Source organism: Hippichthys cyanospilos, chromosome 13 (assembly GCF_059441005.1).
Source record: "Hippichthys cyanospilos isolate Australia breed blue-spotted pipefish chromosome 13, RoL_Hcya_1.0, whole genome shotgun sequence".
NCBI classification, from domain to species: Eukaryota; Metazoa; Chordata; class Actinopteri; order Syngnathiformes; family Syngnathidae; genus Hippichthys; species Hippichthys cyanospilos.
In genome coordinates, this window is record NC_142381.1 from 10210930 (window position 1) to 10231119 (window position 20190).

General features: G+C 38.8%; 1 protein-coding gene across 1 annotated transcript in view; it reads right to left on the minus strand.

Moving 5' to 3' along the window:
- The window catches only part of dock2 (dedicator of cytokinesis 2), a 97654-nt gene that overhangs the window by 70105 nt on the left and 7359 nt on the right, over window positions 1-20190 (minus strand). The window contains exons 9-23 of the mRNA XM_088430721.1: window positions 18269-18350; window positions 18003-18135; window positions 17370-17445; window positions 17151-17227; window positions 15549-15799; window positions 14459-14557; window positions 14255-14327; window positions 13904-14007; window positions 12413-12614; window positions 9307-9404; window positions 8966-9055; window positions 8781-8881; window positions 6787-6921; window positions 3493-3601; window positions 2949-3019 (exon numbers count right to left, since the gene is read on the minus strand). Coding sequence (XP_088286847.1) covers window positions 2949-3019; window positions 3493-3601; window positions 6787-6921; window positions 8781-8881; window positions 8966-9055; window positions 9307-9404; window positions 12413-12614; window positions 13904-14007; window positions 14255-14327; window positions 14459-14557; window positions 15549-15799; window positions 17151-17227; window positions 17370-17445; window positions 18003-18135; window positions 18269-18350 — 1701 coding nt within the window. The remainder of the gene's footprint in view (window positions 1-2948; window positions 3020-3492; window positions 3602-6786; window positions 6922-8780; window positions 8882-8965; window positions 9056-9306; window positions 9405-12412; window positions 12615-13903; window positions 14008-14254; window positions 14328-14458; window positions 14558-15548; window positions 15800-17150; window positions 17228-17369; window positions 17446-18002; window positions 18136-18268; window positions 18351-20190) is intronic.

The following is a 20190-nucleotide window of genomic DNA, read 5'->3' on the forward strand; positions in this document are numbered from 1 at the left end:
ATGAGCACACTGCAAGGGGTACAAGGAAACATTTTACACCATATTTGGCAAACTAAAACTCCAACTACTCATGTCAACACGAGTTCCAGGTGTGCAGGTGAGACCAAGCAAAAACCAATGAAGCGATGTGTAACTGCCATCCAAGATAGCATTAGCTAAACAAATAACAGTCACTGGATGATGACTAGTTGACTAGTTGTTGAGTAGTTGAGAAGGTAAATTTCATTTTCAGCAAACATTTCGTGTAGTGGTTTCTATTTTTTTTTTTTAATCTGGTCATCATACATCAGAAAAGTGACACATGGAAGACAATTAGTAAACTAGCATAGCTCGTCGAAAAGAAACCGCATTGAGTTGCATATGCCGCTGTTCTGTTGCGGTAAACATTTGACGATTCATGATGTCATTATTTCTGGTCATTTAACACTGAGTTTAACACTGAATGAAACAAAGTCTCATCTGTCCCACATGCCACTTTGAATGGTATGAAGAAAAGTGACTTTTTTTTTTCATGCCAATGAGTGATGTTACTCATGAAGAATACATTACAGCTAATCAAATTTGATTGCATTCAAGATTTTAAGAATGTTATTGTCATATTCAAGTACCATGTTTATATTTACAGCGCAATAAACCACAATCACATGTTTTAAGGATAGTAAATAAGAATAATACTGCCTTGCTCTGTAATGCAAGAGAAAAAGAATAGATTCCATATAACCTTCATATTTATGGGACATGCATAACAATAGACTTCTGAGGCACACGCAAGGGCTGACTATAGATTTATCAAGTCCGCTAATCATCTGAGATTAAACTAATTAAAACAGCAGAATGTCACTCTGTGCTCTATAGACAAGCAAAGGGCACGGAGTGCATAGAAAGTGCACGCACGACTCCGTGGATCACACCAGACAAGCTGACAGGATTATGGGGATGTAAAGTGTGAGTATATATAAGAGATGAGACAAAGCTTTGAGGTCCATCTCATGCATCGCGATTGGAATTCATACCGCTTGCTTTGGAAAATGCCCGAGGCAACAGTGGCCTGCAATACTGTATATTCAGGCAGTTTGTTGCAGGTTTACCTGGCGCCATTGTGCAAAGAGTATGCATGTGCACCAAACTAACTTGAGAAATCAGAAAACATATCAAATATAACACAACATAGGGATGAAGGTGGCGCGGGGGGGGGGGGGGGGTGTTGACACTGTGTGACATTGATCTTAACGTGTGTGTGGTAACAGGCAGATGAAGCACCTTTGGACACAGCATTGACAACAAGAACACTCAGAAGTGCTGAACCGGCGGGTGTGCTAACACACGAGTAATATTTGCACTAAACCTCAGGAACAGATGAAGGGAGGCATTATGGTGATGAGGCTGTTGGAATCGAAACTAGAAGGACAATAACCTGTCACTTAATGTCATATTTATGTGAAACAAGAAGGTCAAGTCAAAACAAAGGATGCGTGTCGGCCCATGGAGCTTCTCGAGCAGTGGTTTTCAAAATGTGACCTGGGCACTAATGGCTATCTGCGGGTAACTCCCAGTGGTCTGTTATGCGGATAAAATATTACAAATTCTAAATGAAATCCATCAATGTATTTATTTTCTGTAGTTTTGTTTTTAATTTGGCCCCATGTCAGATGACTTTTAGACAAACAACTGTTCACACTGATGGGCAATTTACTGGAAACTCTTTGAAATAATCTAACATGCATGTTCCTCCAATGTAGGATAATGTGGAAATAGAGGAAAAAATGGGGAGAACATGCTGCCAACTGACATAACATTTTCTATTAAATGTTATGAGGTGATTGACTCAATTTTTGCACCAGTTTTAGAGTGTTTATATATTGGAGTGCAAAAGTTATATGAGACATATATTTTTATTGTTACATTGAATTCCATCATCTACATATTCAAAATGATACATCTGCTTGGTCTTTCATTTCTTGTTTGAAGTGTCTTTGTCCATTTTCTCTTACAAAATGATTACAGTTTGGTGACATTTTTGGGCTGTCTGTTCAGGTTTTTTTTTGTTGTTTGTTTTAACAAAGTCATTATGAAGACCATGACTAAGCCATCTTGCGCCCCTTGATGTAATCCTCTGTTTTGAGTCATTATCCTTTTTGAGAAGCCATCCTCTCCAACTTCAGCTTTTTCACAGATAGCTTCAAGTTATTGTATTTTAATGAATCCATGTTCTTTCTACTCCTGAAATGTTCCCTGTACCGCTGGCTGCAACGCAACTCCAAAGCACGACTGATCCAGCCCATCGACTCTTTTCCTGCCTTTGTCTTTCAGCTATCCCAATAGTATAAAAATGGGAGCGCTACTAGTGACTACGTTTATTCCACGAGAGCTCTCGACACTCCCTTCATGAGCTACCGAATTGGGCACCTACAAGGTGGATTAGTGGCAGAAGACATTTAGAGACAGTAAGATAAAAACATATGCGACACATGTGACATGGTCCAGTTGTCCATGAAAAAACAAAGTTTACCATTTGATGCCAATTATTGGGGTCTGGTCGCAAGCAGTGCTTTTTCTCTCATTAAGTTGTGCTTTCAATGCTTTCTTGCAATGATCCTGAGGAGGAAAGTGCAATTGTGGGATGAAGGCCAAGGCGATGGAAAGTGGGGTCAAGAGAGGATGCTGGTATGGTTTCAGAGTGATGCTTTTGCTGCCCTTGTCAATTTAGTGGTAAAAAAGAGGAGCTGCAGAGTGCTAAAATGCACGCCCTTGTGTATGTCATCTTAATGAGATTTTTATCACCTGATGAAAAAGCAGAATCTACCTCAGGGGGAGAAGGAGTGTTGGGCAGAAGGATGGGTTTGGTGGGCAGGCGGGACAAAAGATCCCATATATTGCCTGGGTCTCACTGAGCAGGAGTCAAGATAAGACTTGGAGTGTGAATGTGTGTGTTCTGACAGTGAGCTTACCTTAGCAATTTGGCATCAAATACTTTCTCAACATCATGTAGGACTGCTGGCAGGTACTTCAGGGCTGCAACCTGAGCATACACAAAAGAATCTTTTGGGTTGTATTTTTTTACTTTTAATCTTTGACTTTGCTTTCACATGGTGAGATCCTTATAGTGAGAAAATACATTTAGCATATCAAAAAAACACATTTTTTTTTTTTTATATGCTTAACACCACATGCTTCAAATGCAGTTGACATATGAAACTTAGATAAAAAAAAAAGAAAAAAAAGTTAGCCTAAACTGCCCAAAAAGTTTAAATTTGTTGTCACTGTAACTAATAGCATTTATTTTGTTATTGAGAATATTGCTAAGCATCAACATTGTCAAAAGTGGTAAATAACTTCTAAACTTAGAAAGTGATTGTAGAAAATGATTACAGTAAAACCAAACAAAAAAAGTGCACATATGAGACAATCTGAGTTGCGAAGTAGCAGAAAATAAGACATGGATGATGACAATGATGAAGAGTTAGTAATGTGGTAAAAAGCGCAAGCAATTACCCGCAGCAGCAGAGTGGTGGTGTAGTCTGTCCTCATCAGGTTGTTGATTGACTCAAAAAGGTTCCTCAGCGACTCTTCAAACTCGGCCTGCTCATTGCCCACATAGAGCCTGTAAAAGCAACACAATCACAATTAGAATTTTCTATCTACTTAAGCACCACTTGATGTGTCTATCCATTTTCTATATATTCTGTATATAGACAATATAGAGTTCTAAACGTGTGTGTTTTTCTAAACCGTTGTGTCTCACTTTAGAACTTTGGACATACTGATCGAAACCATTGGGCCTTTTCATTGTAAGCGTGACCAGGCGATTAAATTAAGAAACAATAAAATCTTCAGAATTCTGACATGCATCTCTGCCCTTTTCCTTCCGCTGCCCATCTGCATCTGTTTCATTCGGTGGAGCTCTGTGGCTCTTAATTACAATAAAAATTATGAGCGCCGAAGGGAGGGATTAACATGTGGCACACGGCAAATTCAGCATGTAGGGGAGGGATTAGGTGGCAACACACATAGCTGTATTATCACTTGGCTCCGTAAAGAGTATTCTGATCAAAGATGCATTGTCCTGCTAATCCGGCAGGCTTCTCTGCGCAGGTGGGCTGTAGGTGTAGACACAATGTCTACATGGTGTGATGGCAGCTCACGCATTCTTCACATGCGCCTATGTAATGTACTGTAGGATTCTTGCACAAGTGGCATTAAAATACAATTGTGTACAAAGAACAAGAAGAAGACTTTTGCATTTTTTTTCTCTTCTGTCTGTCAATAACCTCTTAAATCTTGGTCAGTCCTTGGTCAGTATGCCCTGATTAAATAGTTGCTTTCGATGAAGTTCTTCGGCTGTGATAGGCTGGCAACCAGTTCATGGTGTACTCCGCCTATTGCACAAAGACAACGTGGATAGGCTACAGGACAACCCTTGCCAAACTGCAAATATGCAGTGGTTCAATACAGGGCTGAACAATTGCGGAAAGAATTGTTATTGTGATTTGTTTCCCTCCAAATTCAAATCTTATTTTGATTCGCAATATTATTCAAGATCCTTTCAAATGTGTTTTACAACAATTCATCTTGTTTAGTACAAAAAATATCAGATTCCCTTATGCATTATAGCGGAGGGCATGCTCATTTTATCTAATCGGACGTTCTAATCTCATCACAAACTTCACAACACATGTACAGGGAGAAATTTTTCTCCCCATAGATGAAGTTTTGTAGTGCTAGATACTTACCTCAATTGAAAGCTTGCACGGCTGAAAGCTAGCGCCGCCGCATTAGCCTTTAGCCTTCTGTGAACCCCCTCTCTAGCTTAATAAATTAATGACCATTTAATCCAAAGCCTTTTCAATTACAAAATCCATTTATTATATTATGATAAAACTGCAAATGCAATTAATCATTCAGCCCTGGCTCACTGTTTTTCTGCCCATAGACAGTTTCAATCTATTGACTGATCCTCCCAACTCAAAGCCCTTCAAAGTCCTTATATCCAAACTATAACGTGCAAAATGTATGATAAAACTAAAGAAAATCTGCAGCACCAAACGGATATGGTTCGGCACTGCCCTTTTCATCCTTAATAAATAAAATTCCTCAGTTTGTGTGAGTCAGTAGGACCTGAAGCTATTGGTTTCCACAGGTAAACATACACACACCGAAAGCCATTGCCCTGCCATGAACTCAAATACAAGTTGGTAGTGAAAGATGGATAAGAGGGAAGTATGATGAAGAGAGGGCAAACGCATGAGAAAGGATAACTGAACAAGAAGTCAGAAGGAGAAGTGCGAGGGAAGCGGCAACAAAACAATGAGTTATGACCATATCAGTTCGAGATGACTGAACTGATGTGTTAAGAGGGGAACTTGTTTGGGCGATAGCTAGAAGATTGAGGACATGAAGGAGAAACATTGCGGGGGCCCGGAGAAAGGAAAAAGAAACCAAAAGAACAAGACCAAGCCAAAAAACAAAATGAAAGCTGCAGGTCACGGAGGACAGAGAGGGCAAAAACAAAAGAAACGTTTGAACAAAGAGAGAGCTGCGCCTTATCCATTTGAAGTGGTCGACAGATAGGAGCATAAAGCGTCATTTATCAGCACGGGCACACCGTGGGGAGGCGAGCTTTCAGAATTTTGAGCCAGTTGGCATTGCCAAGCACAAAGATATCGACAATTGCTTGTCTTAACGTGTGGACTTTGTGATAGCACAAAGATATCTACAATTGCTTGTCTAAATGTGTGGACTTTGTGATAGCACGACAATTTTATAGTCGTTCATTTGGAGAAACTATAGTGAAAATGAACCTGAGCTCACATTTAGGCAAGAAAACTGTGACAATATGAATATGAATATGAAAACAACATGTGTTTGTCTAATCCGATCCCAAATCAAAATTTCCATATCCATATTCAGCTGAAACCTAAACTGCCTGAGAAGCATGATACAGTCAGGAATGGTCACCAGGTATTTTCAGGGAAAAGAAGACTACAATACCTCAGTCAAATCCAGATTTAGTAGTAACAGTGCACTGTAGCGGTGCAGCTGTTAATTGAATAATCAAAAACTCATACTTCCCAAATTCCCAAATTAATCCTTGACTACTCCTGTAACATAATGTACTCCAGAGGTGCAACTTTTAATCAAATAATAAACAATAATAAACAACTACTTGATTAACAAACTAACTCAACAATTAGTTTTAGTAATAGATTTATCCCTGAGAGATCTAAGCGTATCCAACTGCCCAAATAGTCCTGAATTGTAGCAGACTGATTATCATGGTGTTGAATCGAACTTAAAAAAAAAAACATGTTTTTACTTACTAAAACAATTATCAATATTTTTACCAATTTTCTGACTATAAAGACCAACCTCACAACCAAATCATAAAAATGTGATTTTTTGCATTTCCAATTTGAAATAATATCCAAAGGATCGAGACTTAAACTTTTTGTCTAATCCAATTAAATGACGACTCAATAAAATAACCAAACGATTAATCAGTTATTAAAACAGTGATTCATTTCAGTTTGAATGTACTTCTTGATTCCATAAGCCAGTTTTGTTTACTTACTTCTGGTGCATTAAAGCCACTCCCTCTAATTTTGACCCTTGTCATTGCCCTCAATGCATATTAAAGCCAATGACACTGTAAGCAGCACCCTTGGCTTACTTGTCAAACTTGATTAGAGTGATATCAGCTGACTGCCATGTGGGTGGCACACTCAAATCATTTACATCTCATGATGGTGATCAGTGCATAAAAAGCCAAACACGCAAACAAACACTCACTGGGAGTAGAGCATGCGTGAGCGAACGATGAACTTGAAGATGTACTCCAAAGCTTTAAGTGTTCTCAGAATGGCCTCGCAGTGTTCCCCTCGACTGGAGATGTCCAGGTACCTCTTCAGCACCGACATTAACTTCCTGCCGGAGAAGAGCAAAAAAAGCACAAATGATGGTTAACAAAGTTCTGCAATTCTCCAGCGACTCTATTTTAACTTTTATAGAGCAGGAAAGAGGTGTAAAACTGAGGAAGGAGAGGCAAGTCGAGGGGAAAATAGTTTTCACACTTGGGTTAACTCCCGTTCCCTTTCTTGAGTGGTTAAAAAATATTTCAGGGTAGAACACATACATCAGTTCAAAATAGGACGCCTGAAAACGGCAATTCTAATGACAATAAAAACATATTTTCAACATATTCTATTGGTTAAGGCAGTCTCAGGTCTTTTTGCAAGTGTACCTAATAAAGTGGCCTCAAGCTGCTGTTCATATTTCCATGTCATACTAAACTCAATAAATAAAGACACGGGCCTCCAGCCGTTTCCGACTTATGGCTGTGTGATGGCAGTGAGGAACACCACAAACTGGCTTCAAACTATATTTAATCCTCTTAAACAATAAAAGCCTCCCTAAAACGACTTTAATCTTGCCTAACAGCTATCCCGCCGGAGTTAAAAATATGACCAGCTTTATTACCATTAAGTCTTCTCCAGTTCTGTCTCTGGTGCATGACTGAAAGGTACACTGGACAGGATTTTATGCCCCGCCCCACTATGAAACCAAGATGGAAGAGGGGGGGTTAACATAGCAAGGGGGAATTTTACGTAACATGCTGCAAGCTTGCAGGCTATAAGCTGCTGTGACCCTCTTAAAGAGGGTGAACATCAGCATATTGGCAGGGGAGGGATGGAGCGAACAGGCAGATGACAAGATGAGGAGGAGCTGGACAACAGGCTAACACAGAGAAAAACAACATGAATAAAATGATCCGTCCCCGTGCAGGTTCACCCAGTAAACTGAAAACCCTAATACTGTACAGTATAACCCTAAATCCCAACTAATCTTGTTTGCGTCTCATCAAAAACATCATTACTTAAGCCAATCAAACGCAATCGTGTGCTTTACTCTCTCATCGAACTCATTCAAAAGTAAACAAATAAAAACAGGCATATAAATTAAAATTGTGCTGAATCGACCTGATTAAGATCATTGAAAACAAGATTCGGTTTCTTGTGTGTTGACATGGATTACAGACTTGTCGGAGTCCTCATCCCTCAAGGCTAGTCCTAAATTTAATTGGCATTTTAATAGGGATCATAATAAGAAAGGCACAACACCGCTTGACTTTTAATTGATGAAGAATCAAGTTCAATGAGGAGGTGTCCTTGCATCTTAAAGCGGTCACGTGAGGATTTGCTAATGCACATATTCTGATGCGCACTGATTTTTAATTGGCTAATTACTCTTCGACAATTAGGTAAATGTAAAACAGTACATTTATCATGCATATTTTTAAAATGTCCAGTAATATATCATTCTTGGCTTATAAATGACTCTTTGCTGACATTTAAGAATACAAGTAACATTTAAGAATACAAGAGAAAAGGTATGTGAGCGATGAGACTAGTAAAAGGTGACTTAAAAAAAAAAATTGAAAAGTTGACAGAAGGTTAAAAAAAAAAAAAAAAAAGGAACTGCTGCACAGACTTTGACAACAAGAGCAACTGGTGCAACCTGGTGCTGTGGATGTGTAATCATACTTCACATGGAAAAAGCAAAACCTGTTCCATGGCGATCCCCCCTAGCATTGCGTCGTGCCAACTTCGGGATGCACGTCCCACTCTTTAAGAAGCACCGATTTAAGCAAACATAGCCAGAGTACTAACACAAGCATGGAAGGTCAGGAATGTTTTAGCATTTATTTTACTTTTTTCATGCATCTCTGACAGAAAAAAAAAAAAAAATCAACGAAAAACAAAGGATCATAATTCAAAACGACCTACTTGTAGGCTAAGGTGGCACTGAAATGCTGCTTGATGTAGGCCTCCAACACCGTATTGAAATGCTGAAATTTTCTGTCTGCAATCAGACTTATGATATAGATCTTAAGGAAGAAAAAAAAATAGTGGTATGAGTACCCATGAGAAAAATTCTAACAAACGATACCTCCGACCTGATGCACACTCACCAAGGCGTCAAACACGAGAATGTCATAGTCATCTGTCTGAGAGTGTTCCATCATGATGTTAAACAAAGCATCCAAAGTGTCCTGCAGGAACTACATACAAAGAGGGAAAGCTGCTAAATGGTTACCAGCACGCAAAGGTCAGGGACGGCTAACGAGGTGCAATAGACCCATCAGAAATTTGTGTATCCCCATGTAAGCCTTTCCAGCAATTAATTATGAAGTGAAGTCATAAAAATCAATTATTTTCTCAGCAGCCCCACTTGGTGGTCAAGCCCTGCCCCCTTTACTCAGGAAGTGGAAAAAACGTCCTGGCAACGTGCCTGGAAAAGGGTGGGACTGACCTTGACCACCTCCTCTCCATCGATGAGTTTCAGTTTTTCCAGGTTTTCCCGCAGGAGTTCAGGTAGGCTCCTCCATTTAAGAAGCCCCAGGAGGCCCACTGCATAGAAAACGCACGACAAGAGCAGTTTATCTTTCAACTCTAAGCTTTGTCTTGTTTCAGAATGAATATTGATCCAACCCTTTGAAATGTTAATGACTTCCAGGTCCTTTTTTTTTTATTTGTATCATTTGTTGGAAACTTTGTGAGGATTGGTGAAGTGTGTCCAGTTTTCGTTTATTTGCTTGAATTCACTAAGGGGCAACTTGAGAGTTTGATTTGAGCCTCAAAGAGGAAGATTCACTATGTATACTGTAGAGCTGTCAAAACAATGAATAATCGACAACTAATCTGTCATGACTAGGCAAGGTAGAATGATGCAGAGAAGCAGGTTCTGCTCAAAATTCAAATTTAACAAGGGAGACGTTGAGTAAATAAAACAAGGTAAAAAATGGCATTTCAAGTAAGAAAAAAAATACCCGGAATAACCTGAAAAACCTGGATGACAAAGTGAGAAAAAAAACAGAAATGTAACTCAGGGACACAACAATAGTAAAATACTAACAATGACCCAACAAGAACTGAAAGACATGCAGCAAAGCAAACTAAACACACGACACACTGATTAGACACCGAGGGACACCTAGACAAGAGATAATGTAAGTGGTGCGCGGAGCTGAATGGGTAACCAAGGGAAACACGCACATGAGCACCGGTTGACAAAATCAAACTAATGACACAGTGGAGGAAAACTTGAACAACTAGCAACTAAACAAAGAGAAACCTTGAAAATAAAAGCGAAGAAAAAAAAAAACAACACAAACTCTGAAAACATGAAAAAAAACAATAACAAAAAAAACACTTACGCCTCCCCAAGACATAACATAATGGATCATCAAAAACTATTTTTAAAAATCGAGTTGTTGTTAGCCATTGTTTAACTTCAAATGATATATATCTTGTTCAAAAATCAGCCTCTCATTAGTATTTAGATTTAATTGATACATATCTGTAGTCTTCATGAAATTTGTTGGATTTATAGTGATCGTTTATCACTGGGTTTGTTGTTCTTTGGAACAACAACAAAAAAACAAAACAACCTGAGTTTGATAATAATAATTCAAAGAAATGTCTGTGACACACATTTGCAGAGGTTCCTATTGAAAGATGCACCTGTTAATCTTGTAATTATAGTGAGGAAATCTTGAAAAGAGGAAACAAGATACAGCAGTGCAAGATGTGCACCTGCAAAAAAACAAGTAGCCTGCAATGTAGCAAAAGCAGATTCCCTTTTCTTTGAAATATTAAGGATTCATCAACAAGATTTTTGTGTATTTTGAAAGGTTCAGTGGTTCACAATTAGCTATATACAACAATGAGGATGATATTCTTGGCTTGGGTGAATCACATTTAAAATCATCCGTTCTTTCATTTGATTCCATCAATATAGCTACAACACCTTGACAGAAGGCATGTTTTTGTGCAACTAGGGTGAGGTTTTTTGCCAGAAACTATTGACTCCTGTTGATTGGAAATATGTGACATATGAAGCTGCACATCTGGAGGATGACCTTAAACAACCCTGGCGATAAGAGGGAGTGTGTGTTTATGGATGTGTGTGTGCGCTTGCGTGTAAGAGAGCGTACAAAATGCCTGCGGTGTAGGTGATTGAAACAAAGGTTAATGTTCATTATGGTGATGGACTTGCTTCCCTGGTAACAGCTGTTGCTTGGCACCTGTGTCAGATTTACTTTACTGCCTGGCATGCATTTGAGTGCGTGTATACAGTACGTTTTTGGACGCGTGGTGAACCATGTGTGTATAGTATGGCCCCCTGCCAGCCTGTGTAGGACAAAGTGACAGCATTGGACAGTATCAGTGTGGTCAGATCTTTCTCTATAACTTTCACATGATTAAAATACACTCTCACACAATTATGCACTGGGTAAAAAAAAAAAAAAAACCAAGAAAAAAAAAACAACTAATGAGCCCATTGAGTCATTCTGATTTGTAAACAGGTGGGCAAAATTACCATGATAGAACCAGACCTTCCCCTTGGCTGATGTCATAACTTTTAGAATACTAGTACATGACAAAACAAGGTTCAAAATATGTTCCCCGAATCAGTTCTTTTAAAGGACCTTCCTTCCTTCACCCCTACCACCTTGCCTCCTTCCTTCCTTGGGGCTCTCTACATTGTCAAAAACTATCATCCCTCCCTAATTCCCTTCCTTCTTTCCTTGGGGCTCTTTTCATTGTCAAAAAGAACCGTCATTTCTCAAGAGTAGCACACAATAAAAAACGCATGGTGGATGAGTGGTTTACACATCTGCCTCACAGTTCTGTGGTCATCGGTTCGCTTCCTGCTCTTGATCCTTCTGTGTGGAGTTTGCATGCTGTCTGTTTACCCACATGGGCCTTATCGCTGTGCTCCGGTGTCCTCCGCAAATTCCAAAAACATGCACAGTAGGAATATTGGGCAAAACAAATTGCCCTAAGATGTGTTTGTGAGTGTGAATCATTGTTTGTCTCTGAGTGCCCTGCAGTTTGAGGGCAACTAGCTCAGGCTGTACCTTGTCTACTGCCCAGAGACAGCAGAGAAATGCAACACCAAGTCCACGACTCTAGTGTGGATAAGTGGCTAAAAAAATGGATGAATTATTCATGTATATATTTAGATTTTTCTTAAGGAAGGTACGCTGTATCTGGTAGCACAAATGACGTTTTTGTTATTGTTTCAATTCAGGTCAGCTGTCGTCAATCTGCCACCATGAAGTATCATAGACCCTATTGTTTACAGTGCAATTATAATGAAATGGTCTGTAGGAGGTGATACAATGTGGATAATTCAGGTTTCATTCCATTCCACACACTTCTGCTCTTTCTTTTGCATGCGTATATACTTTTATGAACTTGGGTGTCCTCTTCTGCCAAATCCCCAGAGTGTTCATATCAAAACAATGTCACACAAAATGTCTGCTAAAGGCACAAAACAAGCACAGACTGACACACACACACACACACACACACACACACACACACACACACACACACACACATAGTGTTACCATTCTGGGTAAGCTTGGTGGAGCAGACCAGGGTGGAAATGGTGAAGCCGTCTCTGGAGCTGACTGACAGGCCCCCACTGCCCCCACTCACATTGCTGGTGCTGCGGCTCAGAACAGCCCCCTTGTGGAGGTCCCCATAGTGGTGGCGGGTGGAGGGCAAGGACAAGTAGCAGTTTACATCCTCCATGCGCTTGCTGTCACCCTATGACAAAAACGTGCATGAGTCATCATTTTGTATTATAATTACAAGCCCCGCAATCAATTTGGACATGTTTTTATTTTAAGCTTTGGGATGTGCAATGAACTACTGTACTGATTAGCACAATGAAGTGTGAGATTTTTATATCCACTGTATATGAGCTGTATATATATGAGTGGCTGTTGACAAGTCCCAGCCTCACGCTTGAATTCAACTAGAAGAAGCATCAGCTCACCCGCAATCCCAATGAGAACGCTCGTTATAAAAAAAATGAATGGGTGGACTTTCAACTTTATTTGCGAATTCGCCAATACTTTAAGATTAGCACCAGTTCTTAGCCAGCCCCTGAGCCCATTTTAGTGCTAAACCAATGCAGACTATTGAATGAGTGGGAGGTCAGGGAACGAGCTTGGAGTGGAACAGAGATTGAGAGGAGTGCTTTGATAACAGGAGATCATTGAGCAACAGGGCACAGGGAGACCATCTATTTAGTCTCAGAGTAAATCACGACTAATTAATCTTCACTGAAGTTGACATTTAATCAATAAGTGGTCTCAGTCTTACCAGTGCTCATTAACCAGGAAATCTTTTTAGCTTCTTTCAGACTGTTTGGGTGGCCAAATGTCACATTCACAAGTATTTGATTTTTTTACTAAGTCAGTGTGTAATACAAACTTTTTGATTAAATTGTTGGGGTTGGCGACATTACAATCTGAAAGTATTCTGAAAATTATGACTGAGACGCAAAATGAACTTCTTATCAATTTTATACTTTACATGTGATGACGAAACTTGACTGAACTTTTATCGAGCATAGTTTTATGTTTTAACTTAGGGATGGTAGCATGGTTACTATTATGTTAAGTGTTGCTAGGTCAGAAGGATTTAGTTATACATAACTTGTCTTGTGTGAAGACCATTTAAAAAAAAATATGGAAAAAAAACTAGTCCTTACTTCCAATAATTATCGGACTTTTTTTTAAAATTAATATTAACTTTGGTCCACAACAGAGTCAAACTGATTCGAACCTTCCACCCCTTAATTGTGGGACAAAGATGTGCTATAAAATGTGCTGCATCATACTTGCCCATTATTTGAGTTAAATAAGAGGCCACCGGTTTTTGGCCAGTTACAGTATATTTCATATTTATTATGGTTTGACAATTGCATATCAATGTTTGATAAATAATTCTGTGCACCGAAAATCTGACCTACTTTTGAAAGAGAGGCACAAGTGACTGTTACTCTGTATTCCATGGAATCTTTTTCGAAAATATTCTCGAATCCTAACCTTGAAGACCACAAGGTCATGGAGTCCGTCTTGGAGAACCGTTCCGTCGTCTTTCATCAAACGGACAAAGGCCATGGCAAACTTCTTCTCACTCTTGTCCTTGGCTGCAGCACCACATAGAGGAGAGATAGGGCGATAGAGCACATCGGGGAAATAAAGATAGAAGTGGCGGAGAGGGACGTGACAGCTTCCTGTATAATCAAGTGTGTGTGTAATGACGCCTTAGGTCATTTTGCAAATTGCTTCCAATCCTTTTGTCCTAATCCGTGTCACATTATGCTCAGGGGAAGAGAGTGGAGGGAGAAGATGCTGGGTGGACGCATCATGTAGGCAGATGACTTTCACACTCACACTCTTGAGAGGAGCGATGTCTGAACATGAAGCGAAGATGGATTTTGTGCATTTCCTCCAGAGGGACAGCCACCTGGAGGACAGGACAATACATCATCTTTCAAAAAAGTTATAGCTCTCTCCATGTGCCTATACTTTTGATGACAAAGATTTCAGAACTCATAGGAGAAGTAAATAATGGTACGGCCGCTCCAAATAAAACACCTTAAATGTTTCCATCCAGCGGGGCTGTTTGACTTGATAGTAGATGACTGATCTATATTCACTGGTTGCCTTATCCCCTGCTCCAAGACAGATGGAGTTCTAGAAATATATATATACATAAAAAAAGGTTCCATACTCATTTTATGATTGTGTTCGTGAACCAAATCACTTGTATCTCAAATCCCTTATAATCCATCCATCCATTTTCTAGCCGCTTACCCTCACTATGGTTAATGGCTTGATGGTGCCTATGCCAGCCAATTGCAGCTCACACCAGGGCGAACAACCATTCATACACCCAATCACACCTAAGGACAATTTAGAGTGTCCAATACACCTGCCATGTATGTTTTTGGAGTGTGGGAGGAAGTCTGAATGCCTGGAGAAAACCCACGCAGGCACGGGCAAAAACATACAAACTCAACAGCAGAAGGCCGGAGCAAGTTGGAATTGATCTTGGGTCCTTACAATACATTTGAAACAGGGAGTGGAAGAGTGAGGAATGAATGGATGGATGGATGGATGGATGGATAGATAGATAGATAGATAGATAGATAGATAGATAGATAGATAGATAGATAGATAGATAGATAGATAGATAGATAGATAGATAGATAGATAGATAGATAGATAGATAGATAGATAGATAGATAGATAGATAGATAGATAGATAGATAGATAGATAGATAGATAGATAGATAGATAGATAGATAGATAGATAGATAGATAGATAGATAGATAGATAGATAGATAGATAGATAGATAGATAGATAGATAGATAGATAGATAGATAGATAGATAGATAGATAGATAGATAGATAGATAGATAGATAGATAGATAGATAGATAGATAGATAGATAGAGATAGATAGATAGATAGATAGATAGATAGATAGAATAAGAATAGAATAAAATAGAATAGTTTCGATGTAAAACAATGCTTTGATGTGTAATTTGCAAATATTATGCAAAAAAAGCAACCAAAAAAAAACAATTTGCCCATACTTATGTTATTTTATATGGATAATGAATGTGATTACTGTGCAATTCAGTGTATAGAGGCCCAATCCTTTTGCCTCCTGTTGCGCACCTCCACAACCTTGCCCTTCTCATCACACACGGACATGATGACCTCGACGTTTTTCTGCGTGGTCTTGTTGTACTTGTCAAAGTCGCCGCCCTGCAGCGTGAGGTAGATGTCGTTGCGCACATCTCCAGGCATGATGATCTCAGGGAAGCCCAGCTTGCGTGCAACCACTGTGCTGCGGTCCACCAGGTGAGGGTAGTCTTTGCGAATTTGGACGATGTCACCAACCAGAGCCTTCATGGTCACCCAGAGTCCTGGAAAGAACACATTTTAAATGTGTGCTTTTTGTAGCTGTGTGGTTTAAAGTGAGGTCAGGAAATGCTCTATTATAGAACAGTTAAGATTGATTTGTTTAATCACTATTTTTTAATCTTCTCAGAGTTGACATGCTCTGTTAACCTTGTACGCTGATGTTCATCACTATCTTTGATCAGCAAAGTCGATATACCTATTTTAATACTTATTTTAACAAGTTTATTTTATCATTCTGTCTCAGAAGTCAAAAATCCACATTGCCTTCTTTATCACAGTCCAAACATGCAAGAGTAACATTATAAAATAAACAAAAATCCACCAAATAAGGCATTTTTCAAAACATTATTTATACATGTTCAGCTTTTTTTGTAGAATTTTACAAATATAAATTCTGTTTTTCTTCTGGCCCTAGTTTCCCACAATGGTTGCACTAAAGCAGAAAAGGAGATTTTTTTGCATTTTTATTTTAAATGTTTATTGATGCTGAAGAACAAAAGGTTCTTAAATCCTTCTGACCTAGCAACACTTAACATAATAGTAACCATGCTACCATCCCTAAAATTATCATCTTAAAGGAGGATTTCTTTATGCCATGGGGACCATCTTGTTGATTGATGATAAAATGAATCACGGCTGAAAATCTTACAGTTGAAAATCTTACAAGAATATCGCAGAAGCAGAACCTTGATGCACACACAGCAACTGTGTTATGTAGTGCTGGAGGTTTTTCGACATAAAAACCAGATGTTATTATTATTAAACCAGTCATTGGGGTCAATAAAAGCATAGCTGTTTGCAAATGTATAAAATGCACCTGATGAATATACAATAAATGGCAAATTGAAGAAGGGATGGGGAGAAAACACCCACTTCCTCATGCTCAATACTCAATTTTAGCAAAGACAATAACAATCGAATATATTACCCGGTGAGACAAGGAATGGCCCAGTCAGTGACTTAACATCACATCCGTTCCAAAAATGTGCCGTCCATTGAATCTACCTAAGGGTTATTTCAAGCGAACCGTTTACAGGACTAGATACGAAACAACGGCACACCAGATATTTATCAAACTTTATAATATTGCAAAGTTAAAGTTGCAATGGAACAGAATGAAGAACTAAAGGCTGATTTTTGGCAACCGCTTTGCTTAAAGTTAAACCATTGCAGCTGAAATAAACATTTCCTTGTATGATTTAAGGAAGATTTTTTTTTTTTGGGGGGGGGGGGGTAGCGGGGTGGTAAAGAGAAAGCAATCTGTTGAATTCTTTGCTTGGGCCTTTTTCTCTGTATTTCACAGGGCTGGCATGAGTGCTCACAGAAAGACAGGACATGCCATGATGACTGTACCTTGGCCACCGCTGTCTGCTCGGGATGTGGTCACTTTGTTCAGAAAGGTGTGGAGAAAATCGTTCTCCGCCACTACCCTGTGCACACGCACACACAGACACACAAGTGTGAATATATTAAAGTTCAAGCGCATTGACACAGTGCTCTTTTTGCACACAAAATGACATTTGACTTTCACGATGAGCTAAAGATTTATGAGAGGAGAGAATGAGCACATACGGGCAGAAAGGGATGAAAAACTGCTTCTCCTCGTCACATTCAACCTTTCCTTTGATGATGTCACTGATGTCCATCACTGGGAAACAAAAGAAAAAAAATAAATGTCTCAGGTGACAACATCATAGCGGTAAAACTCTAAAAACGTAAGCCTGAACTTTGGAACTTTTTTAAATTTTTAATTATTTTTTAAATTAATTCTATGCATTATTGTATACATTGATCAAATATTCGAATATTATATATATATATATATATATATATATATATATATATATTGTTTTGTCGCATTTAGACTTAAAACCAAGTAAAATTAAATGTCTTGTTTTGAAATATGTATATATATATATATATATATATATATATATATATATATATATATATATATATATATGCAATCAAATACCTTTCACAAAAGATGACAGAAAACAGAATAATTCTTGTTGGATGGTGAGATTTGGATCATTTGAAGTTAAACAATGGCTATAAACAATTCCTCATTTAACATGGTTGTTATAATTTGGTAATCAATTAGTTGATTCATCGATTAATTTGAATAGCTCTAGTCTGTTCTCAGTATAATTTTGGATGAGGTGTATAGGAAAAGAAAAGAAAAGAAAACTAATTGTCTTCTACCTGCTACTCCAAAAGGACGTCTGAGACCCTGCGTGCACTTCTTGTTTGTCTCTTTCAGGTCCATCCTGCCCACACGGACTATCTGACAGATGAGGTAAATCTTCTCCCTGCTCAAGTCTTTATTCCCTAAATCCTGCCAGAAAATACACAATTTGAGAGCACAGGCCCATTCAAGTGAAAGAAATTGGAAGAATCAACACACTGTCTGATGAAAAGCGGAGCCTCGGCTATGAACAGAGCGCTGTTGACCCCTTGTGGTAACTTACCGTAAAGACAACTTTCAGGTTGTTGAGCATGTCAATTTCTTTGGGGAAGCCTTTGCTGCCCCAACGAATCAGATAGTTTTCACTGCAGACGAGAACAACAGTTTAGAAGAGTTCACATGGATCATCATCATCATCGTCATCATCATAAAAAAACTAAGATCACTTCATATGGTTCAGTAAGATTTAATTTCCAATACTGTATAAATATTTTAGAGTACAAAGACTTATACAGAATGAATATTAGTTGGCTGTACTATAAAGGCATCTCACTGAATTAGAATATTGTGGCTAACTCAATTTATTTTTCGAAGTTCTACAGACAAGCATTAGTATTTCTATTAGTTAGATTGGATGTATATTTCTTTGTGTTTACTGAATTATCAATACACAGCTTTCACTCTTTCAATTGAACTACTGATGAACTGCATATTCATATAGAGTAAAGTACAACGGTACTGTGTAAAACAGTACTAAAAAATAAATAAATAAACTTTTGATTTTCTGCAAATGAGCAAGTGTGTCCAAACATGTGGGACTATGAAGAAGGAAAACAAGCATAGCAAACATAGCAACATAAACAAAACAAAAAAGATCGTCATTTTCTCAAAATGATGACATTGCTGATGATAGTGTAATTGTTTAACTATCCCACTAGGTTGAGCCATTACACAGTTTTGCTGCTTGTTCTTCCACTTGTGTATTTAAATGGGAGGGGGGGGGGGGGGGTCATCAAGAGCACTGCGCATTTTTGTTTCATTATGGATTAATAAGAGAGAAAGTATGGTGGCGTTCAAGATCATAAGCCAAAATATGTGAGGCTCTTCAGCTCCTGCACTAGATGTCACACATGCATGATTACTGTCGTATTTGCAACCACTCTTTCCCTGCACTCTTTCCCTGCAAAGATAAACTGTCAAGAACCTGCAGATAAAATCCCACTGGAAACTAGATGGTGATAGAAACATCTGGCGCGTGTTTGTTGGTGCACTGATATTTGAAGTGAAGAAGGTTTGTGGGTGCAGATCTTGACAGCGTGACAGTGAATGACATCAGCACTGTCAGCAACCTCCACGTGCTGCCAGTCAAGATGTGCAGCACTATAATTTGTCCTTTCACTTTTTCACTTCTTATTTCTGGCACAGCATTGTTTTGCATTTAGTGAGGTTTTATCACAAAACAAGACACAGGAAGGCATCATTGGTGTATACTAGAAGCAAATGCAGGACTATGTGTGCTCCATTCAGCCATAAGCACAAGCGGACAAAATTAAAAGCTTAATTAAGTTGTTGTTGTACACAGTGTATGCTCTCCAAAGGTCTTAAAAATTGTCATGTGCATAACTATTTACTGTATCCCCTTAAAGTTGCCATTTTCTAAAGCCTCCTTTAGTCCAAAGTCTCCAAAGCAGAAGGAAGTTTGCCGTGCCTACTTTGTGTGTAATTAGTGGGTTTAATATAATATTCGGAGGCAAAAGGCACAAACAAGTATGGAGAGTTATTAAGTCCGGAAAAAACGCAAACGACAAAAACAACTTTGGTTGACTGCAAACAACAGAAGCTGCATGATCATTATTTGCCCCTGGTAAAATATTTTCCTCTCCTATGGAATTTTAGTCCTATTGTTCTATGGTGTAAGTTTGAACTATTTTAGCACAAATGTGAGAAACCTCTATTGAGCCATCTGAAGTTGCTCTAGTAACAACATCAAAAAGGTGGCGTCGTCCAGAATATTTATTGTTTGATGTCATATAATTGCAACATCGGCAACAACATCGAGAGGTGTTGGAATAACACACTCCTGCATTATTCAGCGTGGGAGTGTTCAGAGAGGTAGCATGGCTCCACTCCCTATATTTAATTATTTTTCAGTCAGCAGTTCGTGCTTGAAGTGCTTTCCATCTCCACTACTTGACGCCCGAGGCA